The 16,288-nt window shown below is 66.7% G+C and overlaps 3 protein-coding genes across 20 annotated transcripts; 1 reads left to right on the top strand and 2 right to left on the bottom strand.

Moving 5' to 3' along the window:
• Positions 1 to 927: 927 nt before the first annotated feature.
• SELENOW (selenoprotein W) lies at positions 928 to 4,567 on the bottom strand. The gene is made up of 6 exons (XM_080608654.1): positions 4,249 to 4,567; positions 4,132 to 4,156; positions 3,985 to 4,038; positions 3,816 to 3,890; positions 1,560 to 1,678; positions 928 to 1,486 (listed from the first exon to the last, which is right to left on the bottom strand). The coding sequence occupies exons 1-5, from the start codon at positions 4,275 to 4,277 to the stop codon at positions 1,604 to 1,606; spliced, it is 258 nt and encodes an 85-aa protein (XP_080464780.1). The 5' UTR covers positions 4,278 to 4,567; the 3' UTR covers positions 928 to 1,486; positions 1,560 to 1,603.
• Positions 4,568 to 6,662: 2,095 nt separating this feature from the next.
• LOC308186541 (gap junction delta-2 protein-like) lies at positions 6,663 to 11,034 on the top strand (the record flags this gene model as incomplete). Of its 18 annotated transcripts, XM_080608670.1 has the most annotated exons (4): positions 7,795 to 8,295; positions 8,749 to 8,772; positions 8,962 to 9,229; positions 9,268 to 11,034. In XM_080608670.1, 4 exons carry the CDS (start codon positions 7,795 to 7,797, stop codon positions 10,272 to 10,274), a joined length of 1,800 nt encoding a protein of 599 aa, XP_080464796.1. In that variant the 3' UTR covers positions 10,275 to 11,034. The 18 variants fall into 18 exon arrangements, with proteins under 18 accessions (XP_080464790.1, XP_080464796.1, XP_080464792.1 ...); XM_080608666.1 differs by having other exon boundaries at positions 7,795 to 8,885; positions 9,057 to 9,229; XM_080608665.1 differs by having other exon boundaries at positions 7,795 to 8,841; positions 8,941 to 9,229.
• Positions 11,035 to 11,147: 113 nt separating this feature from the next.
• NOP53 (NOP53 ribosome biogenesis factor) lies at positions 11,148 to 15,372 on the bottom strand. Its single transcript, XM_080608673.1, has 13 exons — positions 15,156 to 15,372; positions 14,266 to 14,330; positions 14,053 to 14,137; positions 13,768 to 13,973; positions 13,412 to 13,482; positions 13,229 to 13,324; positions 13,023 to 13,127; positions 12,751 to 12,936; positions 11,984 to 12,159; positions 11,843 to 11,909; positions 11,432 to 11,508; positions 11,289 to 11,345; positions 11,148 to 11,190 (listed from the first exon to the last, which is right to left on the bottom strand). The coding sequence occupies exons 1-13, from the start codon at positions 15,350 to 15,352 to the stop codon at positions 11,184 to 11,186; spliced, it is 1,395 nt and encodes a 464-aa protein (XP_080464799.1). The 5' UTR covers positions 15,353 to 15,372; the 3' UTR covers positions 11,148 to 11,183.
• Between the last annotated feature and the right edge of the window lie 916 nt (positions 15,373 to 16,288).

Raw genomic sequence — 16,288 nt, forward strand, 5'->3', positions numbered from 1 at the left:
GCCGGTGACCCTCCCAGGAGCTGCCCCGAGGCATGGCGGTGCCCAAGTCACGTCACCTCAGCTGGCGCCGCCGCCTCTCTCCCCACCCAGGGGGATTGCGTGCGCCGTGGTTGTGTCTCCCACACCCACCTCTCCCACGACACCACGAATGTTCCCAAACATGTTGAAACCACACCGATTTTCGGTGCCCTGCGGCCAGCCACGTCACCCCCCTGAGTCACCTCCGCGGGACGAGCCAAAGGGAGCACCAGGGCCCTCCCAGCACCCCCTGAATCCACCCCGAAATTGCTCTTTTTCCATACACATTCACTTTTTTTTTTCCATACCCATTTTCCTTACACATTAACGTTTAACAACGCCAGCCCCCCTCCCCATCACTCACTCAGTGAGGGATGGCAGTGGGTACGATGAGCCGCAGGGGCTCGCAGCGACGGCGGCTGACGCAGAGCAGCAGCATTAATCCCGTTTTTAATTAAGAAGCCCAGCACAAGAGCTGTCCAGCCGCCTGCTCCTCCACAGACACAAACTTCAAGCACCACCACGGGGGAAAGCAGGAGGACGAGACACTGACACGTAAATCTGCGCCTGTTTGCTTGCTGTTGTCACCAGAGGGCACGCGTCCACCGCGGAGAAGCCCGAGTACAACTAACGCAGAGGTTTCCCAATTTTCTTGTTTTTTTTTTTTAAGGTGCAAACAGAAAAGGAGGGGAAAGGTTCGCTAACGAGGCTGGGAATGAGCCCTGCTGCCGGCGACGCTGGCTGCAGAACGCCGCTGAGCGGAGAGGATGGCGAAGCAGATCCCCGTGTCCAAAGCGGTGACAAATCCCCCCCGGTTCCGGGCTCCGCCGCCCTGCTCGCGGCGGTTCTCCTGCCTGGAGAGACGCCAAGCCAAGAGCAAAAACCCCAGCGACCGCAAGACCCAGCGCAAAGTTTCCACGGCTTTTATTGAGAAACGGCCCCAAACAGTGACGCACTTACAGAAGGCAACCGGGACGGCAGGGCAGAAGCTCTCCGCCGAGCTGCTGCTGGGCAGAGGGGAAAAAAAAGTGAAATTAGTGTTATTTTGGGCAAGCCCTGAGAATCGCGTGCCTCATACCTCATTAAACCCAAGCCAGAAGCGCTGCCCGCTGAATAATTCCTGAATGTGGAGCCTTATTTCCTTACGTTTCAACCCAGCAGGCTCGGCAGAAGCTTTCTGTGCGAGTTAGCGGCGCGTGCAAAGGCGGAATCGCTCACCCCAGCACGCTGAAGTGAGAGCGACCGCCTCGACGGCGAACAAAACCAGCATGGAGGAAAACACCAAACCAAAAAAATAATAATAATAAAAAAAAAAAACAGGCTGGGGTGCGAAGCTCGACGACCGCCCGCCTCCCTCCGGCCGGCATCCTGCGCGCGGGGTCTGGAAACCACCCGGTGTCCGCGGACGTTTCGGCGGCTCCCGTCACGGAGCGCTCGGCCGACCCGAGCGAGGCAGGCGCTCGTGGTGCTTTGGGGGGGGGCAACAGGGTCAGCGTGGCTTCGATGCCAAGCCCGCCACGCCGGCCCCGTGCCGAAATTACCTTCGCTAGGCCGGTAAAGGCAGCAGCGGGGCGTCCGTTGATGCCTACGGCAAGGAGGCCTTGATGGCGGCTACGATCTTCTGCAGCTTGGCATCGCTATCGACAAAGCCGTCGCCGTTCTGGCGGAGGAAAGAGACGGGGGAGGGTGCCCCGAGGGAAAACGTTGGGTTTTGGGGGTGCCCGGAGGGAAAACGTTGGGTTTTGGAGGTGCCCCGAGGGAAAATGGTGGGTTTTGGAGGTGCCCCGAGGGAAAATGGTGGGGTTTGGGGGTGCCCGGAGGGAAAACGACAGGTTTTGGGGGTGCCCCGAGGGAAAATGGTGGGGTTTGGGGGTGCCCCGAGGGAAAACGTTGGGTTTTGGAGGTGCCCCGAGGGAAAACGTTGGGGTTTGGGGGTGCCCGGAGGGAAAATGACAGGTTTTGGGGGTGCCCCGAGGGAAAATGGTGGGGTTTGGGGGTGCCCCGAGGGAAAATGGTGGGGTTTGGGGGTGCCCGGAGGGAAAACGTTGGGTTTTGGGGGTGCCCCGAGGGAAAACGTTGGGTTTTGGGGGTGCCCGGAGGGAAAACGTTGGGTTTTGGGGGTGCCCCGAGGGAAAACGTTGGGTTTTGGTGGTGCCCCGAGGGAAAATGGTGGGTTTTGGGGGTGCCCCGAGGGAAAACGGTGGGTTTTGGGGGTGCCCCGAGGGAAAACGGTGGGTTTTGGGGGTGCCCCGAGGGAAAACGTTGGGTTTTGGGGGTGCCCCGAGGGAAAACGTTGGGTTTTGGAGGTGCCCCGAGGGAAAACGTTGGGGTTTTGGAGGTGCCCCGAGGGAAAACGTTGGGTTTTGGAGGTGCCCCGAGGGAAAACGTTGGGGTTTGGGGGTGCCCCGAGGGAAAACGTTGGGGTTTGGGGGTGCCCCGAGGGAAAATGGTGGGTTTTGGAGGTGCCCCGAGGGAAAACGTTGGGGTTTTGGAGGTGCCCCGAGGGAAAATGGTGGGGTTTGGGGGTGCCCCGAGGGAAAATGGTGGGGTTTGGGGGTGCCCCGAGGGAAAACGGTGGGGTTTGGAGGTGCCCCGAGGGAAAACGGTGGGGTTTGGGGGTGCCCCGAGGGAAAACGGTGGGGTTTGGGGGTGCCCCGAGGGAAAACGGTGGGGTTTGGGGGTGCCCCGAGGGAAAACGCTGGGGTTTGGGGGTGCCCCGAGGGAAAACGCTGGGGTTTGGGGGTGCCCCGAGGGAAAACGCTGGGGTTTGGGGGTGCCCCGAGGGAAAACGGTGGGGTTTGGGGGTGCCCCGAGGGAAAACGGTGGGGTTTGGGGGTGCCCCGAGGGAAAACGTTGGGTTTTGGGGGTGCCCCGAGGGAAAACGTTGGGGTTTGGGGGTGCCCCGAGGGAAAACGGTGGGGTTTGGGGGTGCCCCGAGGGAAAACGTTGGGGTTTGGGGGTGCCCCGAGGGAAAACGTTGGGGTTTGGGGGTGCCCCGAGGGAAAACGGTGGGGTTTGGGGGTGCCCCGAGGGAAAACGGTGGGGTTTGGGGGTGCCCCGAGGGGGAACGGCGGGGTTTGGGGGTGCCCCGAGGGGGAACGGCGGGGTTTGGGGGTGCCCCGAGGGGGAACGGCGGGGTTTGGAGGTGCCCCGAGGGAAAATGGTGGGGTTTGGAGGTGCCCCGAGGGAAAACGTTGGGTTTTGGAGGTGCCCCGAGGGAAAACGTTGGGGTTTGGAGGTGCCCCGAGGGAAAATGGTGGGGTTTGGGGGTGCACAGAGGGAAAACGGCGTGTTTTGGGGGTGCCCCGAGGGAAAATGGTGCATTTAGTGGTGTCTGGATGAAAAGCAGCACGCTTTGAGGGTGTGCAGCTAAAAAATAGCAAGTTTGAGGGGCACACGGAGAGAAAACAGCATATTTTGGGGACACTCCGATAGAAAACAGCGTGTTTTGGGGACACTCCGATAGAAAACAGCGTGTTTTGGGGACACTCCGATAGAAAACAGCGTGTTTTGGGGACACTCCGATAGAAAACAGCACCTTTTCTTTTTTTTAAGGGTGCTGGGAAGGAAAGTGGGACGTTTTGGGGATTTTTAGGCAGAAAATAGTGAATTTAAGGGTGCTGGGAAGGCGAGCAGCATGTTGGAGCCCCCTCCTTCCCCCCCCAAAAAAATTACAGAAATCCCCTCGGGACAAGCAGGAAGCGAAGAACCCCCCCCCAGAACCCCCCCGTGGAGCCTGGGGAGGGTCTCGGGGCGCCCCCCCGCGTGTCCCCCCCCCGCCGTCGTTGCCCCCGCACCTTCTTGGAGTGCACCAGGCGGCCGGCCACCGTCACCTCGAACCATCCCGTCACCTCCGGCGTTCCCTGGCCGCTCTGGGGGCACGCACCGGGGGGTCCGGGGGAGTCACCGGGGGTCCGGGGGGGGTCATCAGGGGGTGTGGACCCCCCCCCCAAAATAAAAACTCACCATGTCCAGCGCGCCGGGGAAGCGTGCCTCCAGCTCCTTCCTGAGCCGCTCATACTGCGAAGCCAAGCGCGGCCGTCACCGCCCGGCGCCCGCAGGCCGCAGGCGGCCACGGGCATTTTGGGGGAAAAAACGGGGAAATCGGCTCACCTTGGGTCTGTAGCCTCAGGCCCCGCTGCAAGGGAGAGCGGGGGGCATTGGGGTGAGCCGGGGGGCGGGGGTGGGGGCTCAGCGCCCCAATCCCCCCCCCCCTTGAAGGGGCCTTACCAGTAGAGCACGGAGACGCGCAGCGGCATGGCGGCGGTGGCAGCAGTGGCAGCAGTGGCAGCAGTGGCAGCAGTGACACCAGTGACAGCAGTGGCTGCAGTGACACCAGTGGCACCAGTGACACCAGTGGCACCAGGGACACCAGTGGCACCAGGGACACCAGTCGTAGCGCTGAGAGCCGTGGCACTGGTGGCACTGGTGACGGCGATGGCGGCGGCTGCGCGCCGGGGCCCAGCACCGCCCCCCGCCCCGGAGCTCCCCGCAGCTGGGGTGAAAAACGGCGAAAACGGGCAAAATGGTTAACGGGGGGGGTTGGGGGGTGTGTGCGCAGCCCCCCCCCCCCCCCCTCCGAACGCACCCTGAGGGGGGCGGGGGGGGCGGCAGGGGGGCTTTGTAGGCCGGGGGGGGGCATTTGCATATTAATGAGATCGTTTGCATATTAATGAGCTCAATTTGCATATCAATGAGCTCCGTTTGCAGCCCAATGAGCTGCACTTGGGGAGGGGGGAGGGGGCTGGGGGCTCCTGCACGGCTGTTTCACGCCAGTCCTCCCAGTGCAGCCCCCCCAGTTCACCCAGTTTGCGGCACCAGTGCACCCAGTGCAGCCCCCGCAGTGCACCAGTTCACACAGTTCAGAGCACCAGTACACCCAGCGCATTGCGCCTTTCCCCCAGTGCACCCAGTTTGCAGCACCAGTACACCCAGCGCATTGCGCCTTTCCACCAGTGCACCCAGTTTGCAGCACCAGTACACCCAGCGCATTGCGCCTTTCCACCAGTGCACCCAGTACATTGCCCCAGTGCACCCAGGGCGTTCCCCCAGTGCACCCAGTTCACAGCACTAGCGCACCCAGTTTGCAGCACCAGTGCTCCCAGTGCATCCCCCAGCGCACCCAGTTCACAGCACCAGTGCACCCAGTGCTCCCAGTGCACCCAGTACATTCCACCAGTGCACCCAGTACATTCCACCAGTGCACCAGTGCACCCAGTTCACAGCACTAGCGCACCCAGTTTGCAGCACCAGTGCTCCCAGTGCATCCCCCAGCGCACCCAGTTCACAGCACCAGTGCACCCAGTGCTCCCAGTGCACCCAGTACATTCCACCAGTGCACCCAGTACATTCCACCAGTGCACCAGTGCACCCAGTTCACAGCACTAGCGCACCCAGTTTGCAGCACCAGTGCACCCAGTGCATCTCCCAGTGCACCCAGTGCACCCCCCAGCGCACCCAGTTCGCAGCACCAGTGCACCCAGTGCTCCCAGTACATTCCACCAGTGCACCCAGTACATTCCACCAGTGCACCAGTGCACCCAGTTCACAGCACTAGCGCACCCAGTTTGCAGCACCAGTGCACCCAGTGCATCTCCCAGTGCACCCAGTGCATCCCCCAGCGCACCCAGCTTGCAGCACCAGTGCACCCCCCCAGCGCTCCCAGTACACCCAGTGCATTACACCAGTGCACCCAGTGCTCCCAGTGCACCCAGTACATTACACCAGCGCTCCCAGTTCACCCCCCAGTGCTCCCAGCTCGCATCACCAGTGCTCCCAGTGCTCCCAGCTCGCAGCACCAGTGCACCCCCCCAGTGCTCCCAGTACACCCAGTGCTCCCAGTGCACCCCCCCAGCGCTCCCAGTACACCCAGTGCACCCCCCAGTGCTCCCAGCTCGCATCACCAGTGCTCCCAGTGCTCCCAGCTCGCAGCACCAGCGCACCCCCCAGCGCTCCCAGTACACCCAGCGCACCCCCCCAGTGCTCCCAGCGCTCCCAGCTCGCAGCACCAGTGCACCCCCCCAGCGCTCCCAGTACACCCAGTGCATTACACCAGTGCACCCAGTGCTCGCAGTGCACCCAGTACATTACACCAGCGCTCCCAGTTCACCCCCCAGTGCTCCCAGCTCGCAGCACCAGTGCTCCCAGTGCACCCAGCTCGCAGCACCAGCGCACCCCCCCAGCGCTCCCAGTACACCCAGTGCTCCCAGTGCACCCAGTACATTACACCAGTGCACCCGGTGCTCCCAGTGCACCCAGTACATTACACCAGCGCTCCCAGTTCGCATCACCAGTGCTCCCAGTGCACCCAGCTCGCAGCACCAGCGCACCCCCCCAGCGCTCCCAGTACACCCAGTGCTCCCAGTGCACCCAGTACATTACACCAGTGCACCCGGTGCTCCCAGTGCACCCAGTACATTACACTAGCGCTCCCAGTTCGCATCACCAGTGCTCCCAGTGCACCCACCTCGCAGCACCAGCGCACCCCCCAGCGCTCCCAGTACACCCAGCGCACCCCCCCGGCGCTCCCAGCGCTCCCAGCTCGCAGCACCAACGCGCCTCCCCCCTCCCCCCCCCGGTACCGGCGGCGCGCCGCGCGCTCCCGTGGCTCCGCGGGGCCGCGCCCGGCTCGGGGCCGCGCTCGGCGCTCCCGGGCGGCGGCGGCGGCGATGGGGCCGCGGCGCTGAGCGCGGGGGGGGCCCGGTGGGGCCGGGGGGGGGGGGGGCGGGAGGGGGGGGGGGCCCGGCCCGGCGCCCCCCGCTGCCGGCGCGATGGGCGAATGGACCATCCTGGAGCGGCTGCTGGAGGCGGCGGTGCAGCAGCACTCCACCATGATCGGCAGGTGAGAGCCCCCCCGGGACACCCCCCCCCCGGGGCCGGGACCCCCCCCCCCGGGGCCGGGACCCCCCCCCCCGGGGCCGGGACCCCCCCCGGGATCGGGACCTTCCCCCCCCGGAGCGGGACCTTCCCCCCCAGAGCGGGACCCCCACCCTCTTTGGGTAGGGACCCCCCCCTCCCCCCAGGATCGGGCCCCCCACCCTGGAACTGCGACCCCCCCCCAAGGGCCGGGACCCCCCCCCTAAAAGGACCGGGACCCCCCCCCCAGGATCAGGACCCCCACCCTGAGACTGGGACCACCCCAAGGACCTGGACCCCCCCCCCCGCAAGGACCGGGACCCCCCCCAGGGACTGGCCCCCCCCCCAAGGACCAAAGGACCAGGACCCCCACCCTCTTTGGACAGGGACCCCCCCCAGAATTGCCCCCCCCCCCTTTTAGACCAGACCCCCTGCTCCTCCGGCCCCCCTGTTCCCCCCCCCCCCCAGCACGGGGAGGGGGCTGGATGGGACCCCCTGTCCCAGGGGTGGGGTGGGAGCATCCCAAACATCCCCCCCCCCCAAAATATCCCCCCCCAGCCCCGCTTTGCCCCCCATGGGGCGGTGACACCGGGTCCCCAGGGGGGTGACACAGCAGGGCTTTGGGCTGGGGGGGGGCAGGGACCCCCACAGGGCACCCCCCCTCCTTATTGTCACCCTCCCCACTGTGCCCCCCCATTGTGTCCCACCCCCCCCGTCACCCTCCTGTCACCTCCCCGCCGGCACCGAGGGCGCGCAGGGTGACGCGGGGACAGGGGCAGCACCCAGGGGTGCGGGGGGGGGGTCACCGGGGGGGGGGGGGTGGCAGGGCTGGGGGGGACCCCGGGGGCTGGCCGGGGGGGCAGAGGGTGGGTACGAGGTGGGGGGAGGGTGCACGGGTGGGGGGGTGGCACACGTGTCCCCATGGCACGCACACACGTGTCCTGGTGGCACCTGCGTGTGTGGGTGGCACACGCGTCCTGGTGGAACACACGCGTCCCGGTGGCACACACACGTGTCCTGGTGGCACACACGCGTCCCGGTGGCACACACGCGTCCCGGTGGCACACACACGTGTCCTGGTGGCACACACGCATGCAGGTCACACACATGGGGCACAGACATGTCCTGGTGGCACACACGTGTCCGGGTGGCACACACACATCTGGGTGGCACACACGCATGTCCTGGTGGCACACACGTGTCCGGGTGGCACACACACGTCTGGGTGGCACACACGCATGTCCTGGTGGCACACACGTGTCCTGCCGGCACACACGCATGCAGCTCTCACACACGTGGCACACACATGTCTGGGTGGCACACCCGCGTCCCGGTGGCACACACATATGCAGGTCACACACACGTGTCCCAGTGGCACGTACGTGTCCGGTGACACATACCTGTCTGGGTGGCACGCACACATGTCCGGGTGGCACATACATGTCTGGGTGGCACACACACATCTTGGTGGCACACACACATATCCTAGTGGCACACGCTTACCGCTGTGACACAGACATGTCCGGGTGGCACACACGTATCCCAGTGGCACACACGTGTCCCGGTGGCACACACACGTGTCCCAGTGCCACATACATGTCTGGGTGGTGCACACACAGACGTGTCCGGGTGGCACACACACATCCCGGTGGCACACACGTGTCCTGGTTGCACATACATATCTGGGTGGCACACACACGTGTCCCAGTGCCACAGACATGTCTGGGTGGTGCACACGCATACCCCTGTGGCACACACACATCCCGGTGGCACACACGTGTAGCCTGGTGGCACAGACATGTCTGGGTGGCACACACATGTGTCCCAGTGGCACAGATGTGTCCGGGTGGCACACGTATCCCAGTGGCACACACGTGTCCTGGTGGCACATACATGTCCAGGTGGCACACACGTGTCCCAGTGGCACATGTCTGGTGGCACATACATGTCTGGGTGGCACACACATGTGTCCCAGTGGCACAGACGTGTCCAGGTGGCACACACGTATCCCAGTGGCACACACGTGTCCTGGTGGCACACACACATCCCGGTGGCACACATGTGTAGCCTGGTGGCACAGACATGTCTGGGTGGCACACACACGTGTCCCAGTGGCACAGATGTGTCCGGGTGGCACACATGTATCCCAGTGGCACACACGTGTCCTGGTGGCACATGTCCAGGTGGCACACACGTATCCCAGTGGCACACACACGTGTCCCAGTGGCACAGACGTGTCCAGGTGGCACGCACACATCCCGGTGGCACACACGTGTCCTGGTGGCACAGACATGTCCAGGTGGCACACACATATCCCAGTGGCACACGCGTGTCCTGGTGGCACATACATGTCCAGGTGGCACACACGTGTCCCAGTGGCACATACATGTCCAGGTGGCGCACACATGTGTCCCAGTGGCACACACATGTCCTGGTGGCACAGACACGTCCGGGTGGCACACACACTTCCTGGTGGCGCACACACATCCCGGTGGCACACACACGTATCCCGGCGGCACCCGCGCGCCCCCGTGGCACCCGCGTGCCGCCCCCCGTGCCCCCTCCTCTTCCCCCCCCCCCCCCCGGGCAGGATCCTGCTGACGGTGGTGGTGATCTTCCGCATCCTGATCGTGGCCATCGTGGGCGAGACGGTGTACGAGGACGAGCAGACCATGTTCACGTGCAACACGCTGCAGCCCGGCTGCAACCAGGCGTGCTACGACAAGGCCTTCCCCATCTCCCACATCCGCTACTGGGTCTTCCAGATCATCCTGGTGTGCACGCCCAGCCTCTGCTTCATCACCTACTCCGTGCACCAGGCGGCCAAGCAGCGCGAGCGCCGCTACTCCTTCCTCCACCCGCTGCTGGAGCGCGACGCGCGCCGCCCCAAGCCCCTCGGCGGGCCCCCGGCGCCCGGCGCCGCCAAGGACGACGCCGAGGACGCCAAGGAGGCGCCGAGCGCGGCGGCCCCGCGGCCGCCGTCGCGGGGCTCCAAGGCGCGGCGGCAGGAGGGCATCTCGCGCTTCTACGTCATCCAGGTGGTGTTCCGCAACGCGCTGGAGATCGGCTTCCTGGCCGGGCAGTATTTCCTCTACGGCTTCCGCGTGCCGGCCATCTTCGAGTGCGACCGCTACCCCTGCGTCAAGGAGGTGGAGTGCTACGTCTCGCGGCCCACCGAGAAGACCGTCTTCCTCGCCTTCATGTTCGCCGTCAGCGGCGTCTGCGTCCTGCTCAACCTGGCCGAGCTCAACCACCTGGGCTGGCGCAAGGTGCGGGCGGCCGTGCGGGGGGCGCAGGCGCGGCGCAAGTCCCTCGGGGAGCCCCGCAAAAAGGACGCGGCCCCCCCGGCCCCCGCGGCCCCCCTAGGGCGGACGCAGTCCAGCGAGTCGGCCTACGTCTGAGCGTGAGCCCCGGCCCCCCCCCCGGGCCCAAAAAAAGGATTTTGGGGGGTGCTGCAAGGGCGGGCGGGCTCCCGCTCCTTCCCCCCCCCCCCAGGATTTGGGGGTTTCGGCAGCCTCCTCCATGACCCCCCCCGGGATTTGGGGGTTCCAGCAACCTCCTCTGTGACCCCCCCCAAGGATTTGGGGGTTTCGGCAACCTCCTCCATGACCCCCCCCAAGGATTTGGGGGTTTCGGCAGCCTCCTCCTTCCCCCCCCAAGGATTTGGGGGTTTCGGCAGCCTCCTGCCGGCGTGGTGCAAGCGGGGAGTGGGGGGGACCCCACGACCTGCGCTCTAGGGGGGGGTAAATATAAATGTTTTTTGGGGGAATTTGGGATCTGGGGGGGGAATTCAGGGTTTTGGGGAGCAATTTGGGGTTTTGGGGGGGAATTTGGAGTCTGGGAGGCAGAACTTGGGGTCTGGGGAGGAAAAACTGGGGTTTGGGGGGCGAAACTGGGGCTTTATTTATTTGGGGAGGGGATGGGGGGGGGTACAAATAAATGGGAGGTGGCTCCCAACCTCACGCTGTGCTCTCGGGGGCGACGCACGGTGCCCCCCCCGCGGCCGCCAGCCCCACTTCTGCCCCCTGCACCCCCCCCCCAGAGGCAGCAGCGCACGCGCGCCCCCCCCCCAGCGCTGGGATTTGCGTTCGTTAATCCGCTCGCTAATAGCCCTAAAGAAGGGAAAAGGGCTGAGCCAGGCACCATCTGCCAGGCCCCCCCTTCTCGGGGGGGGGCCACAAGCCCAGCTGCGGGGGCTGGTCCCCCCCCCCAGCCCCACAAGCCCCCCCCCCAGCCCCACAATCCCCCCCCCAGTGCAAACCAGGAGGCGCTGCTGGTGCAAAGGGTTTTATTGGGCTGAGGAAGCGCAGCTACAACCTGCAACGAGGAGAGCAGCGGGTCGGGGGGGGGCCCTTGAGGCTGCCCCCCCCCCCCCCCCCAGTGTCCCCTGTCCCCCCCCCGGCGCCCCCACTCACGTCACTTCCCGGAAAGCTCTCTTCTCCACGTATTTCAGGCGGTATTTCCTCTTGAACCTGGGGAAGAAGAGAAAAAGGGGCTCAAAATCGGCCCCAAACCCACCCCAAAATGGTGGGGGCAGTGAGACCCCCCCCCAACTCACTTTGCCCTCTCCCGAGGCTCGATCAGGCTCCGCTTCTGCAGGCTCTTGAAGCGGTCGTGCAGCAAGCTGCCCTCGGGCTGGAACAGGGAGCGGAAAAATGAGGAAAAGTGGGATTTTAGGGGGTGGGGGGGCTGCTGGGAGCCCCCCCCAGCTCCTAAAACCTTTTCGGGGGGGGGGAAATCAGCACCCTCAGCGCCCAAGCCCTCGCCCCCACGGCGAGGCCCCGGGACCCCTGGAGACCTTCACATTCCCAGCGCGGGGGCTGCGAATCCTCGTAGTGCAAGGATGGGGCTCATCACGGGGCGCTGCTGCCCCCCCCCCCCAATTTAATGACGACCCCCCCGATTTAGCAGGACCCCCCCCGAATTTTTAGCCCCCCCCCTCCAATTTTTAGAGCCCCCCCAAACCCACCTTCAGCGTGCGCAGCGACTCGGCCAGCTCGTCGCTCAGCTGCACCTCCAGGCTCGGGTCCTCGTACCTGCGGGGCAGAGCTTCAGGTACGTGCCCCCCCCCCCCCCCAAAAAAAAATAAATAACCCCCCCGGGGACTCACTTGAGGCGCCCGAGGCGTCGGGGCCGGCCTTCGAGGGCCTTGCGCTTGGCTTCCCGCGCGCGGCGGCGCCGCAGCAGCTCGGCCTCCCAGCGCCGCAGCTGCCGGCCCAGCGCCCGCAGGCGGAACAGCTCCTGCCGCCGGCACCGCGCTGCCTTCTCGCGGCGACGCTGCAGCTCCTGGGGGGGGGGCACGCGGCGTTACGAGCCCCCCCCCACCCTGGGATGCTGGGTGCGTCCCCGTGGCCCCCCCCCCGGTGTCCTGTGGCCCCCCCAGCGTTCTGCGTCCCTCCCCATGGCTCCCCCAGTGTCCCCACCCCAGTGTCCTGTGGCCCCCCCCCGTGTCCTGTGCCCCCCCCGTGTCCCGTGGCCCCCCCCAACATCCCATATGCCCCCCAATATTCTGTGTCACCCCCCCACGCATTCTGTCCCCCCCATGTCCCCCCCAGCATCCCCCCCATGTCGCGTGTCCCCCCCCAGCATCCCATACCCCTCCCGTGCCCCATGCCCCCCCCCAGTATTTCGAGGCCCCCCCCCAGTGTCCCAGGTGTCCCCCCAGTGCCCTGTGCCCCCCCCCAGCATCCCTGTGTCCCCCCCCCAGCGTCCCGTGACCCTCCCCAGTGTCCCTGTGCCCCCCCCAGCATCCCTCCTAGTGTCCCACGTGTCCCCCCCAATGTCCCTGTGTCCCCCCCCCAATGTCCCTGTGTCCCCCCCCCCGGTGCCCCGTGTCCCCCCCAACACCCCATACCCCCCCCCGTGCCCCCCCCGTACCAGCGCTCGCGCTTCCTTCTCCTTCCGCCTCTGCTGCTCCGTTTTCTTCCCCAGCCGACGGGGGGGCGCGGCCGCTTTGGGGGGGTCTTCAGGGTCTGCCGCCCCCCCCGCTTCTTCCTCCTCCTCCTCCTCCTCGCTCCCCGACTCCTCCAGCAGCCCCTCGCACTGCTCCCGGAACACCGTCTCCTGGGGGCGAGGCGCTGTCAGACCCCCCCCCAAATTCCTTGGGGTAAGGAAATGGGAGGGGGGGGTCCTGGGGGGGGGGGTCTCACCGCAGTGGGGGCCTCGGCGGCAGGGGGGAAGCTCAGCTGCCGCTCCACCTTGTCCTCCTCCCTCTTCTTCCTCACCTCCACCTCGTGCGCTCGCAGCAGCAGCGCCTGGGGGTTTTTAGAGGGGGGGGGGGTATTTAGGACCCCCCCCCAGCTCCGTTTGAGCCCCCCCAGCTCCGTTTGAGCCCCCCCCAGCCCCCTCCCCAAACCTGGTGGTCCTCAAAGGTGGGGTTGTAGGAGCCCCCCGGGGCGATGACTTCCACGGCGGGGACCTGCGACGGTTTCTTCAGCAGCCTGGGGGGGCGCTGGGGGGGGGGAGCAGAGGGGGTGAGGAGTCCTGCTGGGCTGTGTGCCCCCCCCAGGACCCCCCCCCCATAATTTTGGGGGCTCACCTTCACCCTCTGCTTCTTGGTCTCCTGCAGGAACCAGCTGTCCTGCCCCACCAGCGCCCGCTCCAGGGGGTCTGTGGGGACAGCGCACCCCCAATTTGGCCCCCCCCAGATCCCACCACAGCAGCGGGGGGGGGGGACAAAAGCCACGGGAGAGATTAGGGGGAACCCCAATAAAATGTTTTAATAAATCGGGGGGGTGCAAATCCCTCCAATAAATAATTTTTTGTGCTTTGGAGAAAGGAAACAGACCAGGGACGACCCCGATTTTCGGCCAAACCCCACAACTGGTGCTGTTTGTACCTAAACCGCCCAAAATGGCCCCAAAAAAACCACCCCTTCTCCGTTTTAGCGCTCACTGTCATCCGCCCAGATGTCGTAGAAGTCCCGGGAGGGGTCCAGGCGCCCTTTTTCCAGGGGTTTTTCCCTCGGGGGGGCCCCCGCCTGCAGCCGTGCCCGCAGCAGGCGCTCGGCGCGGGGCAGCACGCCGCGCTGCTCCAGCCGCTCCCAAAACTGCCGCCGCCGCCTCTCCTTGCGCCCGTTGGGGACCTGGTAGGCCAAAATGCTGCGGGGGGGGGACAAAAATTAGCGGGGGGGGCTCCCCGAGGTGCCCCCCCCAGTTTTTCTACCCCCCCCGCACTCACTTTTTGGGTGCTGGCACCTTGGAGTCGGGGCGCAGGACGAGGTCGATGTGCAGCGGCTTCTCCCGGCCCTTGTTCAGCTTCCGATCTGAAAGGGGGGGGGGGCAAAACGTCACCCCAAAGTGCCGGGGGGGCTTCCTGGGGAGCCGGGGGGGGCTTCTCGAGGTGCCGAGAGAGCTTCTCGGGGTGCCCCCCCCCGAATAAATCCCCACTCACCCTTCTCCGCGTTGCCCGTGTCCACGAAGAAGAGCCCCTCGTCCGGCTGCTCCGCGATGAGGCCCCTGGGGACGCAGCCCCGGTCACCGACGGGGGGGCCTGGACCCCCCAGGACCCCCCCATAAACCCCCTCAGACGCCCCCCAGCCCCCCCAGCCCCTCCTGAACCCCCTCCTAGACCCCCCCCAAGCCATTGGGGTCCCCAAACCTCCCCCAACGCCCTCAGCACCGCCCCTAAAAGCCCTCCCCTACCCCAAGCCCCCTCTTCACCCTCCCAAAGCCCCCCCCCCGGCTTTTTGCCCCCCCCCCCTTAATTTCTCCTCTCTTGACGCCCCCCAAAGCCGCTCACCCCCCTTTAACACCCCCAAGCCCCCCCCTCTTCAGGGCCCTGAGCACCCCCAAATTCCCCCCCCGGACCCCCAGGACCCCCCCCCCCAAGACCTCCCAGGACCCCTGAACCCCCTCCCGACCCCTCAGGACCCCTCAGGACCCCCCAGGCCCCTCTTCCCGGCCCCCCCCCGACCCTTCAGGACCCCCCAGGGCCCACCCCCCAGGCTTTCAGAGCCCCCCCCGGACTCCCCAGGACCCCATCCCCGGCTCCCCAAGCCCCCCCCCCGCCCCCTCAGGACCCCCCCAGGACCCCCCCCCCCGCCCTCCCCCGGCCCCCCCAACTCCCCCCAGCCGCTCCCCAGGCCCCTCAGGCCCCCCCCAGGCCCCCCCCAGGCCCCCTCCGCCCCCTCAGGACCCCCCCCGGACCCCTCCCCCGCCCCCCCAACCGCCCCAGCCGCTCCCCAGGCCCCTCAGGCCCCCTCCAGGACCCCCCCAGGCCCCCCCCTCGACCCCTCAGGACCCCCCCGTCCTCCCCGCCCAGCCCCTCAGCCCCCCCCTCACCCCGCCACCCGCTGCTGCAGGGCCACATCCTCCAGGAAGTCGCCGATCTCGCGGCCCAGCCGCGCCTCGGGGCCGGCCCAGCACTTCCAGCCCTTCTTGCGGTGCCGGGCGCCGCGGGGCCGCCGCCGGGCGCTGCCGGGGTCCCGCGCCCCGGGGCTCAGGGCCAGGAACGAGGCGTCCTCCGCGGCCGCCGCCATCTTGGAAAGGAAAGGGCCACGCCGCGCGCCGCGCCGGAAGCGCCGCGGGGACGCTTCCGGCCGCCATGGTGGGAAGGGCGGGGGACGTGGAGGGCGCCATGTTGGGGAGGTCAGGAGTCACCTCGGGATGGTGGGCGCCATCTTGGAGAGGTCGGGAGTCAACGGGAGGGGGACGCCATCTTGGGGAGGTCGGAGGGGGGGGGGTGAGCGCCATCTTGGGAAGGTCGAGAGCCATTTTAGGAGAGTGAGCGCCATGTTGGGGAGGTCGGGAGTCATGGGGTGGGGGCGTGGTGGGGGGGTTGGCGCCATCTTGGGGAGGTCGGGAGTCATCTTGGGAGGGTGGACGCCATCTTGGGAGGGGCAGGCGCCATCTTGGGAGGGGCAGGCGCCATCTTGGGGAGGTTTCGTGTGCCCCCCCCCGCCCCAAATGTGCGCCTCCTGGACACACACACGCGTGTGAAGGCCCCCCCCACCCCCCCACCCCCCCCCGTGTGTTTGTGCGGTGATGCTGACACACGTTGTGTACACACACGCTGACACGGCCTACGCGTGTGTGCAAGCCGCCCCCACACGCCTGTGGAGGCCCACCCTGCCTGTCACACCTGAGCCCCCCCCACACCCACGTGCAAGCCCCCCCCCCCCCCCGTAACACCCTAGGAGCACACGCAGGTGCGAGCCCCCCACCCTCTCTTCACACCCAAGCCCCCCCATGCCCATGTGTAAGCCCCCCCCACCCTCAAACACCTTGCACACCCATGTGCAAGCCCCCCCCCCCCGTAACACCCAGTAGCACCCCCACACCTGCCCCCCTGCCCCCCCCATACCACACCTGAGCCCCCTGCACACCCGGCTGCAAGCCCCCCCACCCTCAAGCCCCTTGCACACCCGCGTGCATCCCCCCCCCCGCCCCGAACACACCCCACACACACGCACGCG

This window comes from Anser brachyrhynchus (genome assembly GCF_964034855.1).
Source record: "Anser brachyrhynchus genome assembly, contig: SCAFFOLD_370, whole genome shotgun sequence".
NCBI classification, from domain to species: Eukaryota; Metazoa; Chordata; class Aves; order Anseriformes; family Anatidae; genus Anser; species Anser brachyrhynchus.